Source organism: Polypterus senegalus, chromosome 13 (genome assembly GCF_016835505.1).
Source record: "Polypterus senegalus isolate Bchr_013 chromosome 13, ASM1683550v1, whole genome shotgun sequence".
Taxonomy (NCBI): Eukaryota; Metazoa; Chordata; class Cladistia; order Polypteriformes; family Polypteridae; genus Polypterus; species Polypterus senegalus.
The window spans coordinates 127,094,073-127,119,055 of record NC_053166.1 but is presented as its reverse complement, the minus strand read 5'-3'; the positions used below and the strand labels follow the sequence as shown (position 1 = coordinate 127,119,055).

Genomic DNA, 24,983 nt, shown 5'->3' with positions numbered 1-24,983 from the left:
TTTTAAAGTAAATGCTTACGTTGAACTGCCAAGTATGAAATTTTCCTGTTTCATCTGGCTCTCAAGACCTGCAGCAGGCATTGCAAAACGACGAGAGGCCTCCTGTGCAGTGAGAAAGGATAGTCAAAAATAACAAGTAACATTTTAGATTCTCTACTTGTATCGTAAATTGTAATGTCTCTCTAAGGCAAAAAAAATTTCACTAACCAATTTTAGATACATTTACAAGGTGACATAAAATAGACTGGAGAGCTTGAAATCTACAAAAAAAAGTCTTGAAGTGCAGGCAGTGATCACAGCTCCATGCAGTAAAATGCCCATTTTATTTAAAAGAAAGCTGGACCCAAATGGCATTAAATCCACTACTACTTGACTGCTAGAAGCCACAGCTTTATTGCACTGTTTTTACCACTGTGGTAGCATGTTTTCTGCACTGACCTACCGTACATATAAATTGGTGATCAGGGATTATAAACTGGCTGTTAAACAAATTTCAGGAAAGTAAGAGGGACAATGAATAAAGGAAATAGATGTACTAATGACAGCTAACTGCACTATTTAAATTATAAATTCTAAGAGGCAATTTCTGAAAATCCATTCATCCATTTTATTTAAATGTAACAAACCTAAAATGTGAAGAGACAAATAAAAAAACAAATACTAAATTATAAAACTAACAAAGATGTGAATAAGAGAGACACACCGGTGTTTAGTTTGAAAAGACGCTAGACACAAAATGTTCAATAATTAACATACTGTAGCCTTGGGACTTGCTAGAATAAACTACAAGAATTCAAACAAAGCTTGAGCTGGTCTTATGAATAATTAAAGGTGGAAAAAAAACGTTATCATGGTAAGTGACAAATCTGTGGTATACATTACCTAACAACAGTGTTAAGCACATAAAATTTGAAACCTTTATAAACAGATTAGAGCCCTCATTTAATGACAAGATTGTTCCAGCAGAATGAATAGGACTCTTTTGTTTTAATCTCACAGATACATATACATACAGTAGAATGGAAACATGTCGAGTTTAAAAACAGAAAATAAAAATCAGCAGAAAAAAAAAGTTACAAAAGAAAAAAAACACTTATGCAAGGTCACAAAAAAATGGCAGTTGCAATGTTAAGGCTACATTTCTAGATAGCAAGTGAAAGAAACACATGGTAAAAGCAGATAAGAAGACAGAGCACACATTCACTTGGACAGGCACTAGATGAAAGTAGAATGAAATACAGCCAGTATATAAATGTGGTGACCTGAAAAATAAAAACAAGTCTAATATTTCAGACTTTAATTTGTTGTTTGTTTTTAGACATTTCTTTCAAAAGGCTACTTTAGGCTGTGTTCACTAGTTGCATGTGATTAAAAGACAAATCAAGCATAAGAAAAACCAAAGTTTTAAAATAAATATTCATAGCCAAAATGACAATGAAAATCTGCCTGTGTTACCACTTTATTAAGTACTAGGGGGCTCCGCTTGCCCACCCCCGTGTTTGGTTTACCGGATATACGATACAATTTTTTTTTTGTATAGCTGAAAGTCACATAAGTGCCACAATGGGCTTTAACAGGCCCTGCCTCCTGACAGCCCCCCAGCCTTGACCCTCTAAGAAGACCAGAGAAAACTCTGCTTGTGAACTGGCTGTTCTGCTTGTCTCATGTCGTTGTTTTAAGAGCTGGGAGCACATGATGCTTGTCTGGCAAAAGCAATCCAAAAACTGCTAGTTTAGATGTCTGTTGACTTGTTTTAAATGATGGCTTACTGCCTGGTCTCGTATGACGTTGTAAAAACAATACTTCTCCTTCCGGCCCCTTAAATTCTTTCTTGCAGGACATATAATGCTGTGCACGTTATCGGGTGGGGGGGCGTTGGGGGAGAAATGGGGCTGCTGTCACGCTGCCCTTCGATCTTTTTAAAGCCTGTCCAGCCGCTGTCCTTTTTGCTACTTGGTGTGGTTAAATGTCTTTCTCGCAGGTCGTATAACGCTGCTCGCGTTGTGAAATGGGGGGGCAGCATCGATCATTTTAAAGCCTGTACAGCCGATTTCCTTTTTGCCACTTTGTGTCTCTGCTGCTCGCGTTGTGATCATTTCTCCGTGATCATAAATATACACCTGATCGAATTGTGTTTTCTTTGAAATTAAATTTGTCGTTGCTTTAACTGTTGCGGGTCCACAGATTGTCATTGCGTATATTCCATTATTGTGTAAATCTACATTTTCTGGATTGAATGATGTGAATGCGAAAAGACTTTGTAATCTGCTCTTTTCCTTTTATTTCTGACCTCGCTTTGTCCTGCTATTTTTTCAATTACACCTGGTCCTGATGATTAATTTCCTTTTTTTTGCACTAATGCGATCATTTATTAGTTTACGTTTCATTTATAACGTATTGTCCTTTATACGCTTTATATGCACTGAGTCACCTGTATCTGTGTGTGCTGCTTCCCTTTACACTACTGATTTTTTTTTTCCCCATTCTCTTTCGTCTCGCGGTTCTTTTATTTGTCTTTCGTGATCTTAACGTGAAGATCACGTATTGTCTCCTAGTCATTTATTCCACAGGATTTTTTTTTTTTATAATGGAGAGATATCTACTCATTAGCACAAGTAGCCTGCTGTTTCTGTGACTGCCACTCAATATTAATACCAAGCAGACATGGTCAGAAAGTTTAGGTGCTGTTTGGACAAACATTATAATGGCCAAGACATGTGATCTAAGCAGTAGATTGCTGAAGCCAAACGGGGTGGTTCCATTATCCCAAAATCAGATGCGTTTCTGTTATTTCATGTACTAGTCTTCAGAATTTACTGAGAATATTACATTAAACAAAACATCCAGTGAGCAGCTGTTCTGTAGGTAAAAAGCTTGTTAATACGAGAGGTAAGGGGGAATATTTAGATTTATTTAAGCTATTAGAAGGGCCACAAATACTTAAATAACACTTCTTTACAACACTGGAATGCAAAAGAGCACCTCTAAATGTATCATGCATTGGACCTTGAAGTGGATTGGTGTAAAAGTCCACATGAAATCCTATTACTGTCAGCTAAAAGCAAAAAATTAGGCTACAGTCAACTTGTAATCACAAAATCTGTGAAGACCAAAAAAAATATATTGTTTTTGTTATATCATGCAGATGTTAGGGTCAGAGTTTGGCCTAAACAATGAATAAAGTGCCTTGAGCATGGGAAAGGTGCTATACAGTGATCCCTCGCTATATTGCGCTTTGACTTTCGCGGCTTCACTCCATTACGGATTTTATATGTAAACATATCTAAATATATCACAGATTTTTCGCTGGTTCGCAGATTTCTGAGGACAATGGATCTTTTAATTTATGGTACATGCTTCCTCAGTTGGTTTGCCCAGTTGATTTCATACAAGGCGGATGACTGAGAAGCTACCCAATCAGAGCACGTATTACGTATTAAATAAAACTCCTCAATGATATACGATATGCTTCCCCCATGTTGCTTTACATACTTAAAAGCCCGAACAGCACCTATTGATTTTTGATTGTTTGCTTTTCTCTCTCTCTCCGACATTCTCTGCTCCTGACGGAGGGGGTATGAGCAGAGGGGCTGTTCGCACACTGGCCTAGAGGATACGGACACTCCTCTAAAAAATGCTGAAAGATTACCTTCAAATTGCTTCCTTCTTGCGGCTGCTTTGTCACGCGGTGCTTTGCATATTTAAAAGCCCGAACAGCACCTATTGATTTTTGATTGTTTGCTTTTCTCTCTCTGTCTTTCTCTCCGATATTCTCTGCTCCTGACGTGCACGCCTTTGAAGAGGAAGACATGTTTGCATTCTTTTAATTGTTAGACGGAACTGTCATCTCTGTCTTGTCATGGAGCACAGTTTAAACTTTTGAAAAAGAGACAAATGTTTGTTTGCAGTGTTGTAAAGTCCCTGTCTCTACAACCTCCTGCGTTTCTGTGCAAATCTGTGACCCAAGCATGACAATATAAAAATAACAACATAAACGTATGGATTTTACTTCGTGGATTTACACCTTTCACAGGGGGTTCTGGAACACAACCCCCGCGATGGAGGAGGGATCACTGTATAAATAAAATGTATTAGCTATCCTGTTTTATGTTAACAACACAGGGTTTAGCTGGTGGCATAATGTTTTCATAGCATACATAATGTCTCTTGATACCAATGGAGCATCACTGGGAACAAACATACTGTACCTTAGAATTTTGGCAATCATGTGTATTATTTTATGGTCACAGTTAACTGATACTTCTAGCAGGATAATGAGCCACGTCAGAAAGCATGCATCATCTCAAGCTGGTTCAATGAACATGACAGTGACTTCAAGTCATGCCATCAGCCTCCTCAATCCCCAGATCTCAATTCAATAGAGCACCAATGGGATAAAATGGAATGGGAGATTCAAAGCATGACTATGTGGATGGACATGGACTGTGTGATGCTGCTGAATCAGCAAGAACCTAACTCTCTAAGGAATGTCTTCAGGCCCTATAATAATTTGGATGCTTAATAACTTTTGAAACTACACATCTAAAGAGCACAAATCAAAAAATCAATGAAGATAGCATAAAGCTGCAGACTGAGAAACAAGTCACCAGCCATGTCAACTGGATTGCACTAAACTCTGAATTTAGTGTTTATTATTAACATTTTTATTGCCAACATAGGGAAGAGTTTGACATCAATTTACAACTCCAGCGTTTTGAATGCAAATCCCATCCTGGACAGTATTTCACATTCTGCCTGTACCAATGAGGGTTTTTTTTCCCTAGCTACTCCAGTATACTCCCATATCCCAAGGACAAGGTAGTATGGTGGATTGGTGTTTCTAAACACACTTTGTATGAAGGGATGTGGGTCTTTATGAAAGTGTCAGTCAGTCATTGTCAAACCCGTTATATCCTAACACAGGGTCACGGGGGTTTGCTGGAGCTAATCCCAGCCAACACAGGGCGTAAGGCAGCAACAAACCCCGGGCAGGGTGCCAGCCCACCGCAGGGCACACACACATACACTAGGGGCAATTTAGGATTGCCAATGCACCTAACCTGCGCTCTGTGATACTATAGCATCTTGTTCAGGATTAGTTTCCACCTTTCTCTCTGAACCAACCAAGACAGGAAGTACACAACAGCCCTGAAATATACCAGTCGAATGGAACATTTGAATTCTCACATACATCGTCCTCATAGACTCTATTACTAAAATTAAAAAAGATATACAAATAATAAAAAAAAAAAAATAGCAGCTTTAGTTACCTAACTTTCATTCTGACCTACTTAAGTAAATGACAAGTATACCCTGGGGGAAAAAAAAAATCTACAAATCAAAAACGAACAAAAATTAAGAACAATTATAAGTGTTTTACCTTAAGAATGTCTTGTAGCTGCTTAAGGACGGCATGAACCTCTTCCCGCAGAAGCCATTTGAATTCCTCCTCCTAAAAATCCAAAACATAATTCACTTAGAATTTTTAAAGTGAATGTTTTAGTAAATGCCAACATTCCCTTATATTTTGAATGTGTATCTCTAGCTGGGTTAAACAAGGTATTAATTAGTAATCAGTTCTTCAGCTCATTTAGCATGGGTTAAGAGCAACCACATTTGAAGCAGTACATTCCTACCTACATTTACTGTGCTCCCACACACCTATTCAGAAGTACATTTAAAATCAGCAACCAATGTGTGTTCTGATTTTAATTAAATTAGTAACTGAAAGTTATGTTATGTACACATAACACAGTTCACCTGTTTGCTTTCCTTTTCTGTCAGATTTAATGGTAAACTCTCCTTAAAGGAGAAGTTTGGTATTTTTCAAGTCAGTTATTTTTTCACAAACATGGTATATATGCTTTTCCCCCACAAAAGTGTATTGGAAAGTTAAGTGTTTTCTATAAATGGAAAAAAAACACAAAAGCCTTCCTTGTTTCCGACGCATGTTTGCAACAACAAAAGAGACGTGGAAATAATAATTTTATTGATTATTCCTGGTACCTTTGTTCTTGTGGTAAGGATACATTTTCTATTCGCTTGTGTGAGTTCTGACATAAAACCAATCATGTGGTACGAAAAGTTTTCAGTGATTTTGTCTATGACAGGAAACCATGCCCCAGGGAGTGAAAGTTTATTGCAGAAGACGACAAATGCTGAGGTGATATACACAACTGGTCATCTTTTAAAATGGCTAAATCGCAATTGTTTTTTGTTCTAAATTAACATGTAAACACTATTTTACAATGTGTGAGTATAAAACCACAATACTCAACAACTTTTATGGAAGTGTTCAGTAAGTTTTTAAGCTTTTATTTTCCAGTGGTGCCCCATGCCTCATGGCCTCCACTGTAAAGCGCCAGTGCAGGCAAGATATATTTTTAAAATTTATAAGAAAAAATTGCTTTATATTTGTGAAAAAATAACTTCAACTTGAAAAATACTGAAATTATCCTTTAAATGCAAGTAGCTCATACAGTTAGTTCGATAATTACATTTATATAGTGTTTTTCTAGATACCCAAACTGTGTTAAATAGACAGTGAAGAGCCATTTCAACTACCAACCAATGTGCAGCATCCACCTGAATGATGCAACAGCAGCCATTTTTGCACCAGTATGCTTAGCACATTAGCTCTGGAGGACAAAGTGGGCACTGCCCATTCTGCTAGACTTTAGTAGCACACCAGGCCTGTTAAGAAAGCAGATTTAACAAGTATGCAAACCAGCTTTACCTTTCCCCAACCTATATTCCAAAGTGAGTGAATTCTTCATAGCAGGACCAGCCTATAGTTCATCTGACAACAAAGGTGTACATCAGAGTTGAACTGCCCCTTTGACAAACTTCTTGAGCCAGAAGATATGAAATAAACTAAAGCCAGAACAAAGAACTGTGAATCAATGAATGATAATCATGATAGACAAAATAATGCACCTACGGTAAGGCACTGATTTTGTAACTGGAAATGAATGTAATCTAATCAGGAGAGATTCCACTGATCTCATCTAGAGATACTCTCTTGGCACTCTCTCAAAGGAATTCTCAGAAGCACTGAGGAAACTCCCATGGAAGCACTGCTCTCCCTCTGCAAAATGACCTTCTGAAAACCTCTCTGAAACTACAAAGCTGATGAGCCGCTCCCTCTTCGGGGAGCTCAAAGCTGAGATCCAGTTTGCTGAGTAGCTGCCATAACTTCAAGAACAGAACTTCTGCATTAAAACTGAAGTTTTCTTGTGCCAGAAAGATTTTTCCTATGAGGTTGCAGAAGACATAGGAAAAAGTGAACTGAGAAAGCAGCTTTACAGCATAGCTTAAACAAAGCACCACACAGCAAAGCAAAAAATTTACTACAACACAAGAGGAATCCTCCACTTGAACCCAAAACAACAATTCCATCCAACATCAAGGATCTTCTTTAAAGACCTGATATTATAAAACTATGTGTGCCAAGATAAATTAGTACTCTAAAGAGAAAGTAAACAGCCAGCCTCCCTGTTATAAGTTTGTCCTTTTTTCACTGTATATATCCCATCCCATATGTCAGTACGTATATGCAGTTGTCATATTTCTACAATCCTTGTGTTTACCAATTGTATTATTCTGTTTCTTGAAACAAGTGGGCTTCAGTTACACTGATACAGGTCTAACACCCAGAAACCCACCTACAACTGAGAAAGGTAAATAAAACAGAAGCCTAACTGAATTATTTAAATATTTACCAGCATTTCCAAAGACAAAACAGATCATTAATTAACCAAGTTCAATCTCTCCTAACTCCCTACAGCTATTAGGTAGTGAAGCAGCAGTCAACAGAGGTGGGTAGTAACGAGTTACATTTACACCGTTACATTTACTTGAGTAACTTTTTAAAAAAAAAAAAAAAAAAAGTACTTCTAAGAGTAGTTTTACTGCACCATACTTACCATACTTTTTACTTTTACTTGAGTACATTTGTGAAGAAGAAATGCTACTCTTACTCCGCTACATTGGGCAACACTCGACTTGTTACTTTTTTCCATTTACACATTAAATATGCTATATTTTTGCCAGAAAGAAGTCACCAGTAGATCTACTGAATGACTGTTTCACTAATCAGATGTAGCAACAATAGTCACATGACTCAGTTTCACCAATCAGCCATAGCCATGCAGTCACATGACCACACACAAACTTCCTGCATCTGCAGCCTGTGAGAGACTTTTTAGTCATGCGGGGCTCCTGTTAACTGCTAAACGGTCAAAGCTTCACTGCAAGAACCTTGACAGCCAGCTCCTGCTGTAGCTTAACCATCACTTCACTGAGTGAAGAATAAGCACGTATTAACCAAACATACACATGACCGTCATGGTAAAGTGAGACTTCTTGTACGTGCACAAGCTGCTTTGTTCTAATGTTATTTTCTATCAGCTGTGCTATTTGGACGGCAAGTGTGTGGCGATGCTGGTCCCCTACAGACTCTTCGCACATGGGAGTCTGCTGAACCCACACCATCGATAGTTATGACCAAGATGAGTTGAAAGATGAGGATAATTCACTGATGAGGCCAGAGGATGGTGGAAAAAGTGCTCAAGTGCTTTTATTAAAAACTAGTCAAAACAAACGTAACATCAACAAAAGTGTCAATGGTGCAGTGTTCTTAAAAAACAGTACATATATAAATCCATAAAAATCATTGTGAAAAGTGGGGATAAAAAAAATCCCATTGCTCGTGTAGCCGGCGGAGGCTCAGCAGCCACGAGCTCCTTTCGGCTGACCTCCGTCTTGGCTCTCCTCCCTCCTTCCTTCGCGCTCATGTGGTCGCACCTCAGAAGCCTAGGGATGGCACCTGCCTTGCTCGCCACACTCCACCTGAATGTTCAATGGGGTGAACTAGCCCCTAGAGCACCACGCAAACACTCTTTCATGGGGCCCTAGCTTGCACTGTTTCCTCCCTCCAGGTGGCCAGATCGTCGATCCCAAGCCTGCCTTACATGTCTTTTAACCTCTTTTCTTTTCTCCTTTTCTTTGATTCCCCCTTCTTTTTTTTTTGTGCGGACCCACATATATACACTCCCATCTCCATGGGCCTTAATCACACGCTGCAGGAAGCCAATGAAGCAATTAAGAACGATCACTCCTGGACTCACTCCAACTACCTCATTAACTCCCCGCAGTCGTGCAATTGCGCCCACAGATAGCGACACAGCTTTATGGAATTGAAAATGGCCTTTTTTTTTTTTTGAAGCCGTGGACCTGCTAGAACCACAAGGTGAATATACAGTATTATACTGTCAGTCACTGTAAGTAGTTTGCACTGTTCAAACATGCATGTTACCTACTGTAGGTATTGGCTTCAAAAGCACTGTTGTGAAAAACTGAGATTTGGAACTTTGTGTTATTTGTGCATCTTTATTTTGTAAAGATGTTATTTATTTTTACTCATTTTTTATTTTATTATTTGAAAATAGCAGAATTTGCACATTATTTTATATTTCTGTCTGTCTTATTACAACATTTCTAAAAATAAATAATTTATTATGTTCAAACAGTTACTCAGTACTTGAGTAGTGTTTTCACCAAATACTTTTTTACTCTTGAGTAATTTTTTGGATGACTACTTTTTACTTCTACTTGAGTAATAGTATTTTGAAGTAACACTACTCTTACTTGAGTACAATTTTGGCTACTCTACCCACCTCTGGTAGTCATGGTGGGCAACTTAGCTAGGACATCAGGAAACACCCTACTCTTTTCAATTAATGCTCAGGGACCTTTAATGACCACAGAGAGTTAACACCTCAGTTTTACATCTTATCCAAAGATGGCACTAACCTTTACTGTACAGTTTCCTCATCAGTGCACTGAAGCACTGGGATCCACATGCAGATCACAGGGCAAATCACCCTGTGATGATCCCACTAACACCTCTTCCAGCAGCAACTGAAGCTTTCCTTAGTTGATCTCCCATCCATGTACTGGCCGAGCCCAAACTTGCTTAGCTTTAAGTGGATTACCTGTTTAGAAGTATGGGTGGCGTAGCCGCTGGCCGTACAATACAGTAAACTGTAGCAATTTTATTAACAGCAGATTAATATACTGAGACTCACAAGTATACAAGCTTATTACATGTTACAGCACAGAAGCATGTTATTCATGTTCTTCATATATATTTTTTTAATTCCTCATTTTTAGAAACTGCTCAGAAAGAAATGGTATAATACTGAGTTTGACTGTGTTCCCATTAACTAAAAGCCACAATGAGTCACAATGAAATAATGAAACACCCATGAAAGAATACATACTGCAACTTCCTTTTAACATATTTAGTAGATTGAGAGAAAAACAAGAGTTCTAACTAACAAAACCAAAAAGATGGCTTAGGTTAGGTAAGCTTTATTTTACCAGAGAGGATAAAGACCAGACAACACTGGTCTCTATTATGGCTATCAATTACACAAAAAATTAGGGACTGAATGCTCATACTAAAAATAAAATTTAATTTTAAACATAGGATGAAAGTTCTAATTGCTAATAAATGTACATTTGTACTTAACACATCATCATATACTTCATTATTATTAATATTTGTGCTTTTTTGTTTGTGATGACTCTGGAAAGTATGCAGCACTTGGAAAGGATTTCCTTTCATCAAAACTGGATTTTATGTGCAAGGAAAGTGACAAGTTCAAAGAGAAGAGTGAAGCCGGGACACTTCACACGCCTATAATGCATATATGAAATTCACATAAAATTGTTCACTACTTTTAAAAATCGCTCTTGTTATTAAAAGAGTTAATTCACCAATCAATTTGTAATTTATACTCAGCGATTCCCAATTAAGGCTGTTCAGGGTTTGTTCTAGAAGGGTCACTCTATGGAACATAGCCACCCACAGCAAGCTCATTTGGGAGGAAATATACATGAACACACAGGAAACAAAATGACATCAAATATAAGAAACACAGTAACTGCAATTTTACATCACTGTTACCCCATCCATTAAAAAAAAAAAATTCTGTATTTCTCAATATACTCTGCAGCAGGTCCGTGTTGTTGAAAAGAATGTGGATACTCCAACTGTTGATGACAGCCACTAAATCATTTCTTCTAGGATAAAGTATAAAAATGAGAACGAACTACACTACTTAAGCACATTTATGTTAGGTAAAATGCACAGCAGAGGCTGGCCTTGGAACCCCTGCGGGTTTATTGTTTCCTCTCTGGCCATCTGACCATAGCACATAATGACAAAAAAGAGCCTTAAAATAAATTTAGAAACGTAATCCACAATTAAAGGGCTTTATCTGTCACTTGTTTAACTTCGCAAGGGTCGTATGTATTAATTCATTCTGATTTTTGGTATTTCATTTATTTATTCATTCATATACTTATTTCTTTTTACTTTTTCTTTATTCTTGCATTTTTCCTTATGAAGTGCTTTCAGTTACATATTTTGTATAAAAATGTGCTGTACAAAAATGTTAACTACTGCACACTATAAAAAAAAAACAGAATAAAGAACATATAAATGTTTAGTTACACACCATAAACAAAAATAATTCCAAATGGCCCCAATAATTGAAATGGGCACAAAAATATTATTAATTCCACTTTCATTTCTTGTTTAAAAGATACATTACAAATAAAAAGGCTAGAAGACATGGTAAGATGAGAAATTGGTTCACAAATAATTTCTTGTCCCCTATATGGAACCAGTTTTGAACAATCTTTATCCTAGGAGCCTGATCTTTCTATAGACAAACACATAAAGGTGTGGCAATTCTTGGTGTACTCTCATCTTTAGTATTCAAATGTTGTGTGTAAATACACAGCAGAAACTAGACGAACAAGACTGAGTGTGTTTTTTTGAACTCAATAGGCTATTTATGACCCATCTGATACCCATGATCCAGTGCAGACCAGCTGAAGCCAAAATCCATTAATGACCACAGTGCCTTTGTTTGGAGATAACATATTTCACTAATTTTGTAGATGTTAGCTAACACCAATTTCCTGAAGACCGCAATACAATCTGTACAATGACTTATTGCTGCATTAACGATCTTATTAATTTAACAACACTTCAAAAATACCTGTACTACTGAACTTTTTAAAGATGCTGTCAATGGAGACCTAGACTCAATTAAAGACACAAAAATCACACTAAAAGAAAACCTAACAAAGAAAATGAGAGATCTTGACCATGCTTAGTACAATCCACGTTTAATACCAGTGTATTAATTTTTACATTGTGTGCTTTACAACAGGTCAACTGAAAGCATTACACAGATTTTTCAAAAGGCAGAATGACACAAGGTGGCACGTTAGCAGGAAATATGGCCAAGCGACTAAGGTGCTGGACTATAATGTAAAGGTTTACAAATTCAGTCAACACTCATAACATTCTCTATGACTATGCGACATACACACACAAACACACACTATATAAACTGTACCATATGTCTAAAGCAACCCGAGACACTGTTCACCTCAGGAGTGATTTTCAAAAACAATCCAGTCAGTCCCCTTGGGTACAGGTATCCATTTCACACAAATCCAGATCTTTAAGACTCCCACCATAACTATCCCACTGTCTACTTTATTATACAAATATAGTAATTCCCAATGGAGTGCAACTGCTATTGAAATGTAGCAAGTACTTGTGTCTTTTATACAAATGATGTTTCTCCAAAGTTGAATTTTAAGTCTTTGAAAATTTATTTTGAGATTATTCTGTTAAACTCTAGTAGTTGCTAATAAGTACTAAAGTATAATCCATCCATCCATCCATTTACCAACCCACTGAATCCGAACACAGGGTCACGGGGGTCTGCTGGAGCCAATCCAAGCCAACACAGGGCACAAGGCAGGAACCAATCCTGGGCAGGGTGCCAACCCACCGCAGGACACATACACCCACACCAAGCACACACTAGGGCCAGTTTAGAATCGCCAATCCACCTAACCTGCATGTCTTTGGACTGTGGGAGGAAACCGGAGCACCCGGAGGAAACCCACGCAGAACTAAAGTATAAGTAACACTGAAATAGCAGTACACATTACTATTCACTGTTGTTTGAACCCAAGTCTGCTCTCTTTGTTTAATTGTCACTGTTTAAATCAGATATTTACATCAGACACTTAAAGCTGTGTTAATTTGACACATTCACTCATTTTCTAAACCTGCTTGTTTTGTCATTGCAGTGTTACTAGAAGCTAGCGCCATTATGGACACAATATGGTGATCCACCACTACTTCAGAGCAGGCTCGCACATCAAATCTGGATTCAGCAAATAAACCCAGAATGAACAAGTGTCCTGTTTTCAGATGTTTCTTATCTTGAGCCCAATACTGTCCAGATAGCCACAAGCCACATCAACCCATAACTGGGTCACATGAGATTGATAAATGATAAATGCATGTGCTTTAGATATGAGGAGTAAACAAAGTACCGGAAGAACTCAGGGATGATGTGAAGAGCACTGACTGGTAATGGCCAGACCAGGAATTGGGTTAAACCAACACCTCTAAAGGTATATGGGAGTAACATTATCACTGTTACATATATACTCACCAGCCACTTTACTAGGTTCACCTTGCTAGTATCAGTTTGGCCCACCTTTTGCCTTCAGAACTGCTGCAATTCATTATGGCATAGATTCAACAAAATGCTGGAAACATTCCTCAGGGATTTTGGTCCATAGTGACATTACAGCATCACGCAGTTGGTGCAGATTTGTCGGCTGCACATCCATGATACGAAACTCCAGTTCCACCACATCCTGAAGATGCTATATTGGACAGAGATCTGGTGACGATGGAGGCCATTTGAATACAGTCAACTTAATGTCCTATTTAAGAAACCGTTTTGAGATGATTTGAGCTTTATGACAAGCAGTAGCCATCAGAAGGTAAGTACAGTACAGTACAGTCTTCAAGGGATGGACATTGTCAGTAACAATACTCAAAGTGTGCCAAGAAAAGATCCCCCACACCATTACACCATCAGCAGCAGCTTGGACTGTTGAAACAAGGCAGGATGGATCCATGCTTTCATGTTTTTGACACCAAATTCTGACCCTACATTCTTCATGTCGCAGCAGAAATAACAACAACAACATTTATTTATATAGCACATATTCATACAAAAAATGTAGCTCAAAGTGCTTTACAAAATGAAGAATAGAAAAATAAAAGACTCAGTAAAAAATAAAATAAGTCAACATTAATTAACATAGAATAAGTAAGGTCCGATAGCCAGGGTGGACAGAAAAAACAAAACAAAAAAACTCCAGATGGCTGGAGAAAAAAAATAAAATCTGTAGGGATCCCAGACCATTAGAGTGCCCAGTCCCCTCTGGGCATTCTACCGAACATAAATGAAACAGTCCTCTTTGTATTTAGGGTTCTCACGGAAGGATTTGATGATGATGGTCACGTAGACTTCTGGCTTTCAGTTGATCATTGTTGGAGCATCACGATGCTTTGAGTAGGTGGTGGTGACTCATCATACCTAGCAACATTTTTCCAATCTTCTATTGTCTAATTTTGGTGAGCCTGTGAAAACTGTAGCCTCAGTTGCCTTATCTTAGCTGACAGGAGTGGCATTTAGTGTGGTCTCCTGCTGCTGTTGCTCAGCTGCTTCAAGGTTCAAAGTGTTGTGCATTCAGAGAAGCTTTTCTGCATACCTCAACTGTAACAAGTGATTATTTAAGTTACTGATACCTTTGTATCAGCTCAAAACAGTCTGGTCATTCTCATCCGATCTCAGGCATCAATTAGGTATTTTTGCCCAGAGAACTGCCACTCACTGGATATTTTCCCTTTTTTGGAGTATTCTCTGTAAACCCTAGAGATGGTTGTGCGTGAAAATGACAGTAGATCAGTAGTTTCTGAAATACTCAGATATGACCACATGAGCGCGAAGGATTTGGCACCAATAACTATGTCACATTCAAAGTTACTTAAATCAACTTTCTTCACAGTTTTGATGCTCAGTTTGGAATTAAGCAGGTACTCTTGACAATGTCTGCATGCCTAAAAGCATTTAGTTGCTATCATGTGATTAACCAATTATATATTTGCATTAACAAGCAGGTGAACAGGTATACCTAATAAACTGTCCAGTGAGTGTATATTACTGCAGTGTATGTTTAGGGGGAAAAAGGCTTAAGTAAATGAGAAAATAAGCAAGCAAATAAAACACTACTGAAAAAAATTGATGCAAGGAACATTCTAGGGGGATATTTGCCAGGCAGTTGCCTAAATTTCCACCGGAGAATCTCAGAAACCACATAACCTCTCGACTGCCAGGCAGTTTTGTTATGGAAAAACTATGCACCCCAAGGCACTTATTTTAATTTGAAATCTGCATTATACTAGAGGTTTTCTTTTCCTTTCTCTGTTTTCATAGACCTTTTTATAGTCTATGTAACTTTTATTGTGTTTGACTGATTTTCTTTGTTGGATGAAGCTTTAAAATAGCATATATTTTTAGGTCTCAAGACTTAAAAACTACAAAACTGACAGCTCTGCTTCTATACCTGACTCTCCATGCAGCTTTACAGGTCACTTAACTCCAACATGCTCCAAGTGTCTATCCAATGCATTGCAGTAAAATTATTAAAAGAACAAAGTTTGTTTTTAAACTGGGGATTTATTCTGAATCAACAAATATATGTCAAGAAGTTCCTTGCAGATTACAATATGGAAGACTGACAAACAAGTGATAAATAATGCTGGCCACAGAAAAACATAAAGGCAAGAACTTTATGCAAAACAAGATGTGATTAGGAAGAAGTTAGTCACAGGCAGATTCTCTTGCCTGCAGGTTTACACCACACTATGCCAGCTTAACAATTATCCAACATACCTCTAAGCCAGGAGATAATGTTGTCTATCACACAACACTTGGACCAAGACTCAATTCCAAGCCATGTTGCTGGCTGAAGTCTGGATGTTTGGGATTTGCAGTATATGGTTTTCTTCTCACAGTTCAAAGAAATGCCTTCAGGACGCAAGGTGGAACTAGACAGGTCCAGTGAGAGTCAGTTTGGGAGTTTTGTGTACAAGTTTCCTTGCAATTGAGTGGCATCACACTGAAGATTTGTTACCTGCTTGCTTTATTCAACTTGTACTACTAACTGTGCACGCTAGTTAGACATTCACCAATACAATTAAGGACTATGTACCCTCGTTGGAGGTTACTAGCAGAATTACCATTGCAAGGTTTCGAAATAACTTTACTAAAATAGATTGCTAGATTCGTTTCAGCAACATTTAAAACAATACTGTATGGGGGTGTTATAGCAAGGAGAATACGGGTAAAAATAATTTGCAAAAGCCTTTATAAATTAATGATAAAAACGCAGCATCTGCAAGAATCATGCACTAAAATGAAAGAGTGCGACTTTGAGGATTACAGTCAACTGAAAGACGACACACAGTGAAATTAAACCAATGCCCAATCCTTTCTTGCTTTGCTTACGTCTCTTAAACCCCAAAATTATCTGCATTTATCTGAAAATGAACGCTGAAATCCCAGCAAACACCATGCGCACTTTAATTAGTTTTTAGTGCCTACTGCATCACTCCGTCTTAAAGAGACCTGATTTTCGGCTCGTCCTTCTTTTCCTTCATTTCGTCTCCTCCTCCTCCTCCTTTATTCTTAACGTGTCTGTTACCCAAACCACAGCAACCAGCGCAACCCGGTGCAAACACCATCCCTTTCTCGCGTCACGGCTCACTGAACTAAAAGGACGCGAGAATTCAGCAACACAATTCAGATACCTTTGATAAGACTTACCAGGACTGCTCTCTCAGCTGGGCTGGCAGCTGCCATCCTAGCTTGGCAATGTCTGAAGTAATGAAATTCAATCAGGTTATTTGTCACCTTGTGAGCCGCTGCACCACTGACGCATGCGTAAGGAGTCATTGATGGAGCGCTCCTACCAGCGAAACCCCTCCCACCAGCACGTGAGTAAGGAAATGAGCTTCAAACTTCCGCTCTCCAGTGCGCGTGCGTTGTTTCGAAATACGGACGTGTATTTGCAGCAATCCTTGACGTTTTTTTTTAACTAATCCAGGAGAGACGAAGCCAAATATGTTCCCATCGTTGCATTAGTATACTGCCAAAGTGCCACTTCAGACTGGCGTTTTGTTAGCAGAGTAGGCCAACATTGCTAGTTGTTTTACAGAATATTGAAGCTGTTTCAAGGCGGTCTCCCACACTACAATACCAGTTACACTATATTGACAAATGTTTAGATTACCGACCAATTACACCAATACGAGCTTGTTGGGTATTCTATTCCTAAACCATTTGCATTAATATGGTGATGCCCACCTTTGCAGCTCAAACAGCCTCCACTCTTGCGGGAATGCTTTCGGCAAGATTGAGGGACATTTTTGTGTAAATCTGTGCCCAGTCAGCCAAAAGAGCATTTCAGGTTGGACAAGAAGTCCTAGCTTGCAATTGGGGTTCCAATTCATCTAAAAGGTGTTAGACTGGATTGAGGGCAGGGTTTTATGAACAGTGGCACAGTCAAGTTGGAACAGAAAAGGGCCATCGCCAAAAACAGTTGCCATAAAGCATGGAGCTCACAATGGTCATCAAATGTCTTTGTATGCTGTAGCATTAACATTCACAGACCTCCTCCACCAAACTTAATACGCACCATGATTTCCTGGCATTCACCAAACCCATATGACTGCCAGATAGTGAAACACTGATCACTTAACAGAACAGGTTTCCACTGCTCCCAGGTCCATTGGCAACATTCCTTAAACTACTCCTGCCAATGCTTGGCATTGCACACATAGATCAAACCATGCAGCTGCTTGGCAATGGAAACCTTTTTTATGAAGCACCAGACTTGGGCTAATGTTGCCTCCTGTGGCAGTTTTGAACCCTGGTGTGAGTGATGCAACACAGGATAAGCACTCAATGACCCTGCTGTTAGTTTGCATGGTCTGCCATTTAACGCCAGAGCTGTTGTTACTCATAGATGCTTTAATGCCACAGTGAACACTTTAAGTACAGGGCAGATCTTGTAGAGCAGAAATTTCACGCACCGATTTCATGGCACCTGTGATAGGATGTTGTCTTGTGGCAAAGGTGGCATCCTATCACAGGTCCCATGTTTAAAGTCACCGAGGTCTTCAGTATGGCTCATTCCACTCCCAGTGTTAATCAGTGGAGATTACAGGACTATACTCGATTTAATGCAGTGGGTTAACCATGGGGACAGCTAAATCTCCTGGACACCATAACTTGGAGGGATATCCACATACTTTTTGTCATTGTGTAGGTTATGCTTATTTCTATTCATCTACTCTCTAAACCTGCAAATCAAATAGCAACTGATAAGCACCTAAATGGTCTAAGATATATTCAAACTGTTAAGACTTTATTATACAATGTTTACCCAAGAAATCTTAAATTTCCATTTAATTTGTGAAGCCTAAACTAGCTGAATGATTTTTTTGTTGCCATTATAACAAAGGGACTTGTTCAGATATACATTGTGGCTCTTCACAGCCAGGCTGCACATATGTACCAATTACCATAAGAACTGGTTTATAACTACCACCATGGAGTACAACCAATGGTTTTCGAGTTCAGTCCTGTAGGACCTCATTGCTAGTTTTGTAATCACAACCTCTGTACTACAGTACCAGCTTTTACATCAGTGCTCTTCCTTCCTGCTCCACTTCGGTTTGTTGCAATCACTTTTTACTTTTAATCAACATTTCCAATACAACTTAATCTTCCATCAGTCACTATGCAAGAATCTTGAGTTCACTTTGTATCAGCCTTGACAGCCCAACCATGCAATTCAATGTGGTGGATGGCATGTGCCACTTCTGCTCCATCGTTGCCCTTGCTTTCATGTTGGTTAAGATATATGTGTAGTGGTAAATGTCGAAACAAAAACACAAGAAACATTTTTCTTTTAAACCCAACAGGTTTATGTTAAATTCTTTCCAAAAAACAGTTAAAAGAATGAGATCAATACACAGTATTTTCCCTACCCCTTCACAACATAAAAAAATTCAGTATCATACAGAATATCAACAGGATTGCCATTATAGTTGTACTCCATAAGTAAAGCAAAAGTAGTGAACGCAGGCTACGTTTAACATGCCAGAATCCAAAGGGAAGAAAAAAAAAAAAAAGTGAATTATGAGTCTATTTCTACCTTCTACAATAAATGGAATTAACAATGGAATATCTCCAGAGATAAACAGTTATATACAGTCATAACACCCATGAAACAGCTGCTTTCTACCAAGTATCAAAATTGTTTTAAGCCTAAGGTTTTTCACATTTCTCCTCAAGCAAACCAATACTCTTAGCAAAGGTCCAATTTTAAACGGTTCTCTCAGATCCAAGGGATTTGCATCCTTTAAAATGTTTTAACAGCGGTTACAAGTCCATATAAATCTGCAACATGAAAAAGGCGTATACAGTAATTTACTGCACAATGAATAGAAAACAGTGAGACAAACATGTTCTTAAGTATTAAGTTAGACAAAAGAAGTAATAAATAATTTTTAGCATTCAGGACAACACTTTATAGACTGCAGTGGCATTTCCTTGGTGCATCTCCAGCTTTCTTATTTCATGTTGCATACGGCAGCAGTTAGCCAATATCCAACACGATCAAATTATTAAATCCAGACACTCAAAGTGTTACACTGAAAATTAAATAAAACTGCAACAATATATAACAAGGATACTCTTGACAAAAATGAAAGTTATGATCAAAAGGAACATTAAATCTAAAATACAGATCTGTAATCTATGTTGAGCATTGCCATGGGTACCATTTAACTTTACATGATACATTAGAATTACTTCTCTGGGTCACTTTAAATTTCAAAGTAAAACAAAGAGCAACACACTGTTTAACTCAGTCAATATTGAGTATTGCAGCTGTTGCTGTATTTTTTCTTTTTTTTTTTTTAAACAAAGTCAGTGCAATTCACTTGTTTGGCTACTCAAAAACTTCTCCCCATAATTTAGGGAAAATATCATACTGCTGCCTTTACAGCAGATTTGAGCAGATTCACTTATAAAATTAAAAAAAAGCAAGAAAAAATGGTCCAGGATTAAAACTGTTGGCTGCTTTTCAGTGAATATACGCTCTGTACACTGCTGACATATCATTATCAGACTGGTCCAGTGCTTTTGCTCTTTTATAAACCTGAAACAAAAAAAGGAATAGATTAGTTATCCCCAAACAATATAGAGTGCATAAATAAGATGTTAAATATTTGCTGAAATCTGTTACATAAGGAAATTTGAGAAATTTGTAAATTACAAATAAGGAGCACTGTACTGTACCTCATTAGCAGCTGCTGCCATTGGAGTTGGATGATTAACTGAATCTCCCATTGCAATAGCCAACCTGAGATCTTTTTGAATATGCTTTAAATAGTAATCAGGTTTAAAATTTCCCTGTAAAACATCTGCAATGAAAAAAAGATTGTTGTGTCACAATTACTAACTCATCAAAAGTTCTATCCTGATAAAACTACATTTAACACATTCAAACTCAATATGCAAGATGCTTAAATGTAAACTGGAATTAAAATTCAGACTTCAGGCTAAAATGGGTGTTCTCTCTATTGTAGGCATGCTCCTTTAAACTGACACATGCCATTCATCCAGGTTTATACCTCGGTGTCAGTCTTACAGCTGCTCAAATGACTATATGCAAATGCTGCAAAAAAGAAATGGCACAAGTACAAAATACTTTCTAAAAATGGACGATTTAATTCAATGTCATCTCCCCATTTGTGACATTAAATAGTCAAGATATTTCAAAACAAATCTGAAGATACAAATAGTGGAGCAGTATATTTGAGTTTAAACAAAAACTAGTCTGAGACAGGATTCTGCATTTAAAGCAAGAAATTGATTAAATAATTGCTTAATCAACTGAAGCCATTCACGAATATGAAGCTTGACTCCTTTGCTCAGATGTCGCCATTTTGTATTTAATACAAAGTGATATGGTGTTTAATCAATTACATTCACAGAAATAATTTCGCTTATGAATAGGGAGAGGTATAATTAACATTTTGATACTTTTTAAAAAAAATTGATATATACACATACTTTGACACTTCTGGTCCAAGAACGTGCTTGCCATTTGCCCCTGACTTAAAATATCTAAAAATGTCTGCTGCGATTGACCAGTCGCTTGAGCCAATGTCAGGCCTTCTGCAATTGTCGCCATAAAACTTCCATGGACCATGTTGAGAATCAGCATCATTTTAGCAGCATTTCCCACTTCCCCTAAAAAACAGTTTAAAAAATTACCATCAATACCAAAATAATTTCAAATTATTATATATAAAAACTCAATACTTTATGAAGTCATGAGTAGCTGTGCCAGTTTTCAACTGCAACTATAAAAAAAAAAAAAAGTTATTAAAAACTTATTTCAGCTGCTTAACTTTCATAAGGTTTGTTAAAATTTGCCAAAACATTAAAGAAACAACTTTAATTGTTGAGCCAAACATATTCAAGTATGGCAACAACATTTGCCTCATTTTCTACTACAAATATGAATGTGTTACACATTACTGACAAGTGCAAAATGACTTGGAACACACTGATAAATGTGGGCAAAAAGAAAAATCATCCTCCATACATCTTCCTACCCTGCTTAATCAGGACAGGTCACGGAGTAGCTGCAATACTCTTTAAACATTTCAAATGACACTGAGAAATAAAGAGAAATTCCAGGCCTTAGACCTCAATTTAGACTTTGCAATATTTAAAGTGAGAACACACAAAGCTGAAGTGTCAACCTGAGTGCTGTACCAAGACGTAGTCATTTCAAGTAGTCCACTCTGGCTAAACAATTACAGAAAACAAAAAATGAAATTCAAGAAATGAAATCAATGTTGAGATTTGTACTAAAGTATGGTCCAATCACTAGAACAGTTTGACAATTTTAAATTATGTTTTAATATCTAAACACCTACTTGAAAAGTGTGTATACACAGTACATAAAAACTTAAGATTTGCTAGGTTAGCAAATGAATAGGCAAGACATCAGCCTGACTAAACACATCTTAGAAAAGAGCTCTCCACACCGATAGCAGGAAAGCTTCTGCCAGTGTCTGAGTAGTTAAACAGCCAACAGGACACAGTGAGCTCTATGGGTAAGCTGGGGACAGTGGAAGGACAGTAGCCTGAATTGGCTGGTAAGCCTTGTGGGCATGCTGGAAGCTGTGAAAGTATAGAAGCAAAGATTGCATGCACAAGGAAAGAGTTGCACTCTGGGCAAAATAATACAATCAGGTGACCACAAAGTCCAAGTAAAAGTGTTGCCCTCTTGTAAAAACAGCTTAGGAAAGACAGGAAGCTGCCTCAGGGAATTTCTCAAATTCAAAATGTGGAAGTACAGAGAAACCAGGTCCAAGAGAAGCTGTGGCTAGTTGTGACAAAGGTCAGGGACATCAAGGGTGTCTGGCCCTATAAAGTGGCATTTGCCAACACTGAAACAAGGCATACTAAGGACATTCCTGGCCACATACATAGCCCTAAGGTGGTGGTTAGCGCTGCCTATGAACTACTGGCCCATTAATTACTCAGTCGGGAAGAAAGCTACTATAAAGGCTTCCCTGGCCAAAGGAAACAGCCAAGAGATGGAAGGCAAAAAAGAGCATTATTTTGGTGCTTGTGGCAGTGCTCGGGTTAGTGGGCAAGTCATCCTGCTTGAAGGCCCAGGGAGGAAGCAATGTTTGTTTAATGTTAGTTATAATGATTGACTTAATTCTTTTGGTTATTCCCCTTTATTACTTTGGTCTCCAAATTGTTTAACATAATCAAACAGAATGATAACCTGTCCAATGGTTATAATGTCACACACACACACACATACATACAATATATATATATATATATATATACACACACACACACATACACCCCTGCACAGTGCTGCTTTAATGTTTGTGAAAATTTGTTCTTCAAAAGTCTCCTTTTTAAATGCAAAACCCTAAAACCATTAAAACAAGTCTACCGTTTAATGTGCATTCTACGGACACTTTAGATTCTCTGTATACATACTGCAAAAAAAAAAATACCCTAACACACTCAGATCCATTTCATTTCTAGATTTAGGGTCACAGGAGGTTACAGAATATTCTATTAGTCCTGGTATGGCGTGCCAATCCACTACGAAGGCCCACTCACACACAACTATGAATCTCCAATTAAGCTAGCTTCTTTAGTAAATCCACATAGTAACAGAGAAAATGTACAAACTCCACAAAGACAATGACCATTTAACAGAAACATTAATAGTCTATACAAGCTTAAGATGTTTTGACTTGAAACTTTGGTATTTCTTTACAATTATGATATATTACCACCAAATAAAATTGTGTTCTAAAGTGGACATTTAAAACCAAAAAAATGTCCATTCTTGAAGCTTACAATGGAACTAATAAATACCGGAGTCCATGAGTGAATGAAAAAGCCCTTAAAACCCACCAAATACATTTAACTTTTTTCAAACTAAAAAAGTTAAAGATATTGATCCACATCTTGGGATTTCGCACTTCTTGCAAAACAGCATACCCGTGTCGGTTTGAGTAGGAGAAAAAAAAAGCACAATGCAAAATAATGTGACTGCATTTTACTCTGCCACTTGTCTTCTTCCTCCGCATCTTTCAGGGCCTGTGTAGTGGAATCAGCTTGGAAAGTCATCACTAAGTGCTGCTAATGACAATGAATGTTAATGACCCGATGTGAATTGCTGTCTGTGTTCTGTAGAGAACTAGGCAATAATAACTGAAAAAAGGCAAAGTTACAATCACATATTCTTTCAGTATATGCCAGCAACTATTTCAACCATTTAGCAACACATGGTCCCAATATCTGGGGTCAGAGGCAACTTGCTTAGCAAAAATAAAATTTATAAAAATAATGCTTCACTTCAGAAGACAATTGTGTGTCAAATTAATATATACCATGATTGTCAAGACGTAACTGACCTAAAAACCTATCCTTTATTCTGTATTCCAGGCTTAATTTTATTTTGCATTAAAATTTTCCAAAATTAACTGCATAGCTAACAAATGTGCCCACCAAACTGGACAGGTTTCAGACATTCTGTTTTGCAAAGCACTACATTTCTAGTCTAAACATCTATTAGAATTACGTACACTCCTTGAAACAGTTTAAAATCAAGTTGTAAGTGTAAATTATGTGCATAATAGGCATGCTCACTGATTGTTGTGCAGTCTAAGGTCCTCAATTTTTTTATTGCAACATTCTGAAGAAATGGTAATTCAAAACAACTACTGTACAAATAAACATGTGAAAAATGTTTAAGAAGGTCATCGATAAGATCCAAACACTTTTTTGTTGCAGTTTAAACAGCACTTCTTCAAAAGGTTAAGCTCAAAATTCCTGCTGATGTTGAGGCTTAAAGCCTATGTACATCTCAGGCAAAAATGTTAATTTTTTATTCATCCATCCCTGTAGCTAATCTCTGGGCTACTCACTTTCACATTGATACAAAACACATGAATCCTTTTAGGTAATGTATTTAACTGAAGTCTGTTAAGCCATAAATACAATATAAAGAACAAAGAATTGACAAACTTTTCAGAGCACTGAAATATTTTCATACACAGACACACACTTCTATAAATACACATAAATATACACACACACCTAAGAAGAACGAACTTTTTCCCATAGCTTGAAAACAACTGCTACAGTCTTCATATAGTGACCTGTCTCCTGCTGCTAGAATGACTAGCATTCCCTCATTGGACAGTTGCTGACTCCCAGAAACTGGAGCTTCTAAAAACCGACCACCTCTTGAGGTTATAACCTAGGTGAAAATAACCAATATTTAGTATAAATTATATATTTTTTTTTACGGTTTCAATGTTGTAAACAAATTACTGAGGATGCAATACTATTAACCTATACACTTAATAGGTCAAGATTAACAGACTCACAAAA

The 24,983-nt window shown here is 37.6% G+C and overlaps 2 protein-coding genes across 5 annotated transcripts in view; both read right to left on the bottom strand.

Annotated features, from left to right (window-relative positions):
• rogdi (rogdi atypical leucine zipper) overlaps positions 1–16,906 on the bottom strand; it is a 38,717-nt gene extending 21,811 nt beyond the window's left edge. For both annotated transcript variants that reach the window (XM_039774452.1, XM_039774453.1), the window contains exons 1-3: positions 16,788–16,906; positions 5,381–5,452; positions 20–102 (exon numbers count right to left, since the gene is read on the bottom strand). In XM_039774452.1, coding sequence (XP_039630386.1) covers positions 20–102; positions 5,381–5,452; positions 16,788–16,823 — 191 coding nt within the window. In that variant the 5' untranslated portion in view covers positions 16,824–16,906. The remainder of the gene's footprint in view (positions 1–19; positions 103–5,380; positions 5,453–16,787) is intronic.
• Positions 16,907–18,928: 2,022 nt separating this feature from the next.
• The window catches only part of glyr1 (glyoxylate reductase 1 homolog (Arabidopsis)), a 32,475-nt gene continuing 26,420 nt past the window's right edge, over positions 18,929–24,983 (bottom strand). For all 3 annotated transcript variants that reach the window (XM_039774732.1, XM_039774733.1, XM_039774734.1), the window contains 4 exons: positions 24,687–24,849; positions 21,108–21,287; positions 20,331–20,455; positions 18,929–20,190 (listed from right to left, as the gene is read on the bottom strand). In XM_039774732.1, the coding sequence (XP_039630666.1) occupies positions 20,116–20,190; positions 20,331–20,455; positions 21,108–21,287; positions 24,687–24,849 (543 nt within the window). In that variant the 3' untranslated portion in view covers positions 18,929–20,115. The remainder of the gene's footprint in view (positions 20,191–20,330; positions 20,456–21,107; positions 21,288–24,686; positions 24,850–24,983) is intronic.